The 6,762-nt window shown below is 29.7% G+C and overlaps 2 protein-coding genes across 2 annotated transcripts; both read left to right on the top strand.

The window, feature by feature from the left end:
- The first annotated feature begins 6 nt into the window (after positions 1 to 6).
- LOC124421088 lies at positions 7 to 1,025 on the top strand. The gene is made up of 4 exons (XM_046955893.1): positions 7 to 17; positions 66 to 297; positions 351 to 729; positions 790 to 1,025. The coding sequence occupies exons 2-4, from the start codon at positions 208 to 210 to the stop codon at positions 984 to 986; spliced, it is 666 nt and encodes a 221-aa protein (XP_046811849.1). The 5' UTR covers positions 7 to 17; positions 66 to 207; the 3' UTR covers positions 987 to 1,025.
- Positions 1,026 to 2,648: 1,623 nt separating this feature from the next.
- LOC124421089 lies at positions 2,649 to 3,989 on the top strand. The gene is made up of 5 exons (XM_046955894.1): positions 2,649 to 2,701; positions 2,763 to 2,918; positions 2,968 to 3,199; positions 3,281 to 3,626; positions 3,687 to 3,989. The coding sequence occupies exons 2-5, from the start codon at positions 2,875 to 2,877 to the stop codon at positions 3,797 to 3,799; spliced, it is 735 nt and encodes a 244-aa protein (XP_046811850.1). The 5' UTR covers positions 2,649 to 2,701; positions 2,763 to 2,874; the 3' UTR covers positions 3,800 to 3,989.
- Positions 3,990 to 6,762: the final 2,773 nt, after the last annotated feature.

Here is a 6,762-nt window from a genome sequence, read left to right as displayed (position 1 = left end):
AATTTCATAGGGGATACGTAAGTAATTGTTATCTAAAAAATGCTTACATTAATTGTTCTTTAAAGCATTTTAGCTCCTGAAAGAAATCGTGCCTATGTGGTAACAAAAACGGGTGAAAAACATTTATTAGATTTGGATAATAATGCTCTCCCCAAAACCAGTTCAAATCCTTTTGCTTTACATACACCCATATTCTCGACACCCACTATGGAAATTATATCAGAGAAATCATATTCACATTTATCAAATTCGGATAAAATGATCATGAGCAGCAGTAAATTATTCAAAAAACTTAAGGTTGAAATATTTAATTGAAAATTCTTTAACTTAAAAATGTTAATTTTTTCTAGCCCTTAAAATGTCAAAAACGTCGTTTAGTTTTTACTCCCCGAAATTTGGAAACAACCTCAACACAACTGCTGGCAGCAGATAGTGATGTTAACAAAAATCTTCTAAATCAAAAACAGTCTATGTTTGTTTCAAAATCATGGGCAAACACTAGTATAGAAACTCAAACGGAAAATTTTCCTTGTTTAGGGCATTGTTCGTATATACCCAGACATTTTAGTACACCAACTGGTTCCATCAATTATATACCCATGGAGGGCGCTAGAAAGATTTTAAATGAATCACAGCGAAAATTTTACTCCACGATGGCCAAAGCACAACCACCATTCAAACCTTTGGAGATTTATACAAAATATAATCCCAATTTACGGAAGTATTCTGGTTGGTGTAAAAGACATTTGAATGTTTTCAGAGTAAATATATATTTTAAAAATTTTTTAGAATTGCGCAACATTGCTTCAGCTGTTACCTTTATAACAGTGGTATCTTGGTTGTTTTCTAAAATTTTTGATATTGAATGCTTTTGGGATTATTTAAATAGTTTGTGGCAATATCTTTGCAATTGGTTTTTCACCAGAGAGAAACCAAAAACAAAGTTAGAAATATTGGTATCATTTTTACAGGACTTGTGGTCCTAAAAATTTAAATTTTATTTATTATTTGTAATAATGAGCAGCTGTTTCCAACATAATGATGTTACATAAAGAATGTAAATAATATTGTAATTTTTTGAAATAAAATAAAAATATTTTTGAAAGCGTAATAAGTCTGTTTATGCACCATTTTAAAGCGTTAAAATTGCCACTTGTTTTGGTGTATAATTTATTGCATAATGTATTTTAAGAAAATGGCCAATAAGATAGATCAGTACAATTATTTTCCCAGGTTTAAAAACGCGATAATTTGAGGTTCCGATATGGTTGGAAATAACTTTGACAGTTTTCATGCTAGGGCAGTCGTTTATGCATCATTTTAAAGCATTACAGTTGCACTTTATTTTGGTGTATAACTAGCGGCATAATGAATTTTTACAAAAATTGGATAGATCGGTATATTTATTGGTACAGGTTGAAAAATGCGGTAATTTAAGGCTCCGATATGGTTGCAAATAACATTTATAGCTTTCATGTTATACCAGTCGCTTGTATATCTTTTTATTGCATTATAGTTGCCATTTGTTTTGGTATATAATTCATTGCATAATGTATTTTTAGAAAAAGGCAAATTGGATAGATAGGTAGTATTATTTTCACAGTTTTAAAAAGGCGGTAATTGAGGCTTCGATATGGTTGCAAAAAACATTAACAGTTTTGATGCTATGACAATCATTTATGCATCATTTTAAAGCATTATGATTCTACCTTAATTTGGTATATCACTTGTGTCATAATGTGTTCGCCTAAAAAATGGTTAATTTGATAGATCGGTAGAATTATTGTTCTGTGTTTAATAAACGCTGTAATCTGAGGTTCCGATATGGTTGAAATTAATTTTGGCAGTTTTCGTGCTAGGGCAGTCACTAATGTATCATTTTAAAGCATTACAGTTGCACTTTATTTTGGTGTATAATTTGTGGCATAATGAATTTTTACAAAAAATGGATAGATCGGTATATTTATTGGTACAGGTTTAAAAATGCGGTAATTTAAGGCTCCGATATGGTTGCAAATAACTTTTATAGTTTTCATGTTATAACAGTCGTTTATATATCTTTTTATTGCATTACAGTTGACATTTGTTTTGGTGTATAATTTATTGCATAATGTATTGTTAGAAAATGGCAAATTGGATAGGTCGGTAGAATTATTTTCACAGCATTAAAAAGGCGGTAATTTGAGGTTCCGATATGGTTGCAAATAACATTGACAGTTTTCATGCTATGACAATCATTTATGCATCATTTTAAAGCATTATGATTGTACCTTAATTTGGCGAATTGGATAGGTCGTTAGAATTATTTTCACAGCTTTAAAAATGCGGTAATTTGAGGTTCCGATATGGTTGCAAATAGTATTCATAATATTAATTTGTCCATGTGATTAATGCAACATGTCATTTAAACAAAGTGATGCGTTTAAGATAACATCAGTTATGAAAAAGATAAAGGAGTAAAAGGGTTTTAAACTGACTGACATCAACATTTATTTAAATTTATATGTGCCCCACCCTTTTATGTTTTAGTTTTGAAAATTCCTTTTTAATAATAACACTATTTAAGTTTTTGTTTGAAAATTTTCATTTATTTGTCAAACAAAAATTATATTTTATTAGAATTTTTCAGATTGCTAAACAATTAATTATAAAATTTAAATAAGAAATATTAATTATATTTAATATCCCAACAAAAACCCACGTAAGTCCTTACTTTTAAATGTACTTCTGCTCTCAATTAGTAAATTTCAATTTATCTTCAGATTTCAAAGAAAAGCAGCTAGTCGTTTTATCAACGATAATAATGAGATTAATCTCATACAATTGAGTCCTCGTGGAGTATCTAGTCATTTGGAAAAACGCAGCCTTTTTACCATGAGCGATAATGAGGATTCGGAAACCAATTTCATAGGGGATACGTAAGTAATTGTTATCTAAAAAAATGCTTATATTAATTGTTCTTTAAAGCATTTTAGCTCCTGAAAGAAATCGTGCCTATGTGGTAACAAAAACGGGTGAAAAACATTTATTAGATTTGGATAATAATGCTCTCCCCAAAACCAGTTCAAATCCTTTTGCTTTACATACACCCATATTCTCGACACCCACTATGGAAACTATATCAGAGAAATCATCTTCACATTTATCAAATTCGGATAAAATGAACAAAAGCAGCAGTAAATTATTCAAAAAACTTAAGGTTGAAATATTTAATTGAAAATTCTTAAACTTAAAAATGTTAATTTTTTCTAACCCTTAAAACGTCAAAAACGTCGTTTAGTTTTTACTCCCCGAAATTTGGAAAAAACCTCAACACAACTGCTGGCAGCATGATGTTAACAAAAATCTTCTAAATCAAAAACAGTCTATGTTTGTTTCAAAATCATGGGCAAACACTAGTATAGAAACTCAAACGGAAAATTTTCCTTGTTTAGGGCATTGTTTGTATATACCCAGACATTTTAGTACACCAAGTGGTTCCATCAATTATATACCCATGGAGGGCGCTAGAAAGATTTTAAATGAATCACAGCGAAAATTTTACTCCACGATGGCCAAAGCACAACCACCATTCAAACCTTTGCAGATTTATACAAAATATAATCCCAATTTACGGAAGTATTCTGGTTGGTGTAAAAGACATTTGAATGTTTTCAGAGTAAATATATATTTTTAAAATTTTTAAGAATTGCGCAACATTGCTTCGGCTGTTACCTTTATAACAGTGGTATCTTGGTTGTTTTCTAAAATTTTTGATATTGAATTCTTTTGGGATTATTTAAATAGTTTGTGGCAATAATTTTTTGCAATTGGTTTTTCACGAGAGATTTCTCTCTCAAACAAAGTTAGAAATATTGGTATCATTTTTACAGGTCCTAAAAATTTAAATTTTTATTTTTTATTTGTAATAATGAACAGTTGTTTCCAATATACTATGTAACATAAAGGATGTAAAAAATATTGTAATTATTTGTTGTAAAATAAAAATATTTTTGAAAGCGTAGTAGTCTGTTTATGCACCATTTTAAAGCGTTAAAATTGCCATATGTTTTGGTGTATAATTTATTGCATAATGTATTTTTAGAAAATGGCAAATTGGATAGGTCGGTAGAATTATTTTCACAGCATTCAAAAGGCGGTAATTTGAGATTCCGATATGGTTGCAAATAACATTGATAGCTTCATGCTATGACAATCATTTATGCATCATTTTAAAGCATTATGATTGTACCTTAATTTGGTATATCATTTGTGGCATAGTCTGTTCTTCTAAAATATTCTAAACTTGATGGATCGGTAGGATTATTGTTCTATGTTTAGTAAACGCTGTAATCTGAGGTTCGGATATGTTTGCATTTAACTTTGGCAGTTTTCGTGCTAGGACAGTCGTATATGCAACATTTAAAAGCATTAAAATTGCCATTTGTTTTGGTATATAATTTATTGCATAATGTATTTTTAGAAAATGACCAATTGGATAGATTGGTAGAATTATTTTCACAGTTTTAAAAAGGCGGTAATTTGAGGATTCGATGTGGTTGCAAATTACGTTGACAGTATTGAATTATGATTCTACCTAAATTTGGTTTTTGTTTTTTTTTGTGGCATAATATGTTCTTCTAATATATTGCAAATTTGATAGATCGGTAGAATTATTATTCTATGTTTAATAGACGCTGTAATCTGAGGTGTAAGCATACACTTAACTTTGGCGGTTTTCGTACTAGGACAGTTGCTATTGGTTTTGGTATATAATTTACTGCATAATGTATTTTTAGAAAATGGTCAATTGGATAGATCGGTTGCAAATAACATTGACAGTTTTGATCATTTATGAATCATTTTAAATCATTATGATTATGATTTGTAGCATAATGTATTTTTCTAGAAAATGGTCAATATGGTTGATCGGTAGAATTATTGATCTTTGTTTAAAAACGCGGTTATTTGAGATTCCGTTATGGTTGCAAATAATTTTGACAGGTTTTATGCTAGGGCAGTCGTTAATGCATCATTTTAAAGCATTATAGTTGCACTTTTTTTGGTGTACAATTTGTGGCATAATGAATTTTTACAAAAATTGATACTGGTTTAAAAATGCTGTAATTTAAGGCTCCGATATGGTTGCAAATAACTTTTATAGTTCTCGTGTTATAACAGTCGTATATATATTTTTATTGTATTATAGTTGCCATTTGTTTTAGTATATAATTTATTGCATAATGTATTTTTAGAAAATGGCAAATTGGATAGGTCGGTAGAATTATTTTCACATCTTTTAAAAGGCATTAATTTGAAGTAACGAAATGGTTACAAATAACATTGACAGTTTTCATGCTATGACATGACATATGCTATCATTTATGCATCAATTTAAAGCATTATGATTGTACCTTAATTTGGTATAGCATTTGTGGCATAATGTGTTCTTCTAAAATATTGTAAATTCGATGGATCGGTAGAATTATAGTTCTATGTGTAAAAACGCGGCAATTTGAGGTTCCGATAAGCTTGCAATTAACTTTGATAGTTTTCGAGCTAGGACAGTCGTTTATGCACCATTTTAAAGCATTAAAATTGCCTTTTTTTGGTATATAATTTATTGCATAATATATTTTTAGAAAATGGCCAATTGGATAGTTTAGTAGAATTATTTTCACAGTTTTAAAAACGCGGTAATTTGAAGTTTCGATATGGTTGCAAATAACATTGACAGTGTTCATGCTATAACAGTCATTTTTGCATCATTTTAAAGCATTGTGATTCCACTTTAATTTGGTATATCATTTATGGCATAATGTTTTCGTCTAAAAAGTGGTCAATTCGAGATATGGCTAGAATTATTGTTCTATGTTTAAAAACGCTGTAATCTGAGGTTCCGATATGGTTGCGAATAACTTTGACAGTTTTCATGCTATGACGGGCATTTATGCATCATTTTAAATCATAAAGATTGCACTTTAATTTGGTATATCATTTGTGGCATAATGTATTCGTCTAAAAAATGGTCAATTTGATATATCGGTAGAATTATTGTTCTATGGTTAATAAGCGCTTTAATCTGAGATTTCAATACGGTTGAAATTAATTTTGACAGTTTTTGTGCTAAGACAGTCGTTTATACAGCATTTTGAAGCACTAAAATTGCCGTTTGTTCTGGTATATAATTTATTTCATAATGTATTTTAAGAAAAAGGCCAATTGGATAGATCAGTAGAATTATTTTCACAGCTTTAAAAACGCGGCAATTTCAGGTTCCGATATGGTTGCAAATAACATTGACAGTTTTCATGCTATGACAGACATTTATGCATCATTTTAAAGCACTATGATTGCACTTTAATCTGGTGTATCATTTGTTGCATAATGTGTTCTTCTAAAAAATGTTCAATTTGATGGATCGGTAGAATTATTGTTCTATGTTTAAAAACACTATAATCTGAGGTTCCGGTATGGTTGCAAATAACCTTGATAGTTGACAGTTCTATGTTTTTCTATGTTTGACAGTTCTATGTTTAATAACCGCTGTAATCTGAGATTCTGATATGTTTGCACTTAGCTTTGGCAGATATCGAGCTAGGACCGTCGTTTATGCACCTTTGAAAGCATTAAAATTGTCATTTGTTTTCGTATATAATTTATTGCAAAATGTATTTTAATGATTGCACTTTAATTTGGTATATCATTTGTAGCATAAAGTGTTCATCTAAAAAATGGTCAATTGATGGATCGGTAGTATAAAAACGCGGTAATTTGAGGTTT

Source organism: Lucilia cuprina, unplaced genomic scaffold (genome assembly GCF_022045245.1).
Source record: "Lucilia cuprina isolate Lc7/37 unplaced genomic scaffold, ASM2204524v1 Scaffold_966, whole genome shotgun sequence".
NCBI classification, from domain to species: domain Eukaryota; kingdom Metazoa; phylum Arthropoda; class Insecta; order Diptera; family Calliphoridae; genus Lucilia; species Lucilia cuprina.
Note: the sequence above shows the minus strand (reverse complement) of the source record. Positions and strands in the feature narration are given on the sequence as shown.

What these genes read in the sequence shown, in the direction of transcription:
- LOC124421088 (XM_046955893.1), top strand. Translation starts at nt 208, where the DNA reads ATGGAAATTATATCAGAGAAATCATATTCACATTTATCAAATTCGGAT. An exon ending in AATTATTCAAAAAACTTAAG is followed by an intron (nt 298 to 350) that starts GTTGAAATATTT and finishes AATTTTTTCTAG; the next exon opens with CCCTTAAAATGTCAAAAACG. An exon ending in CAATTTACGGAAGTATTCTG is followed by an intron (nt 730 to 789) that starts GTTGGTGTAAAA and finishes AAAATTTTTTAG; the next exon opens with AATTGCGCAACATTGCTTCA.
- LOC124421089 (XM_046955894.1), top strand. Translation starts at nt 2,875, where the DNA reads ATGAGCGATAATGAGGATTCGGAAACCAATTTCATAGGGGATAC. An exon ending in ACCAATTTCATAGGGGATAC is followed by an intron (nt 2,919 to 2,967) that starts GTAAGTAATTGT and finishes TGTTCTTTAAAG; the next exon opens with CATTTTAGCTCCTGAAAGAA. An exon ending in AATTATTCAAAAAACTTAAG is followed by an intron (nt 3,200 to 3,280) that starts GTTGAAATATTT and finishes AACGTCGTTTAG; the next exon opens with TTTTTACTCCCCGAAATTTG.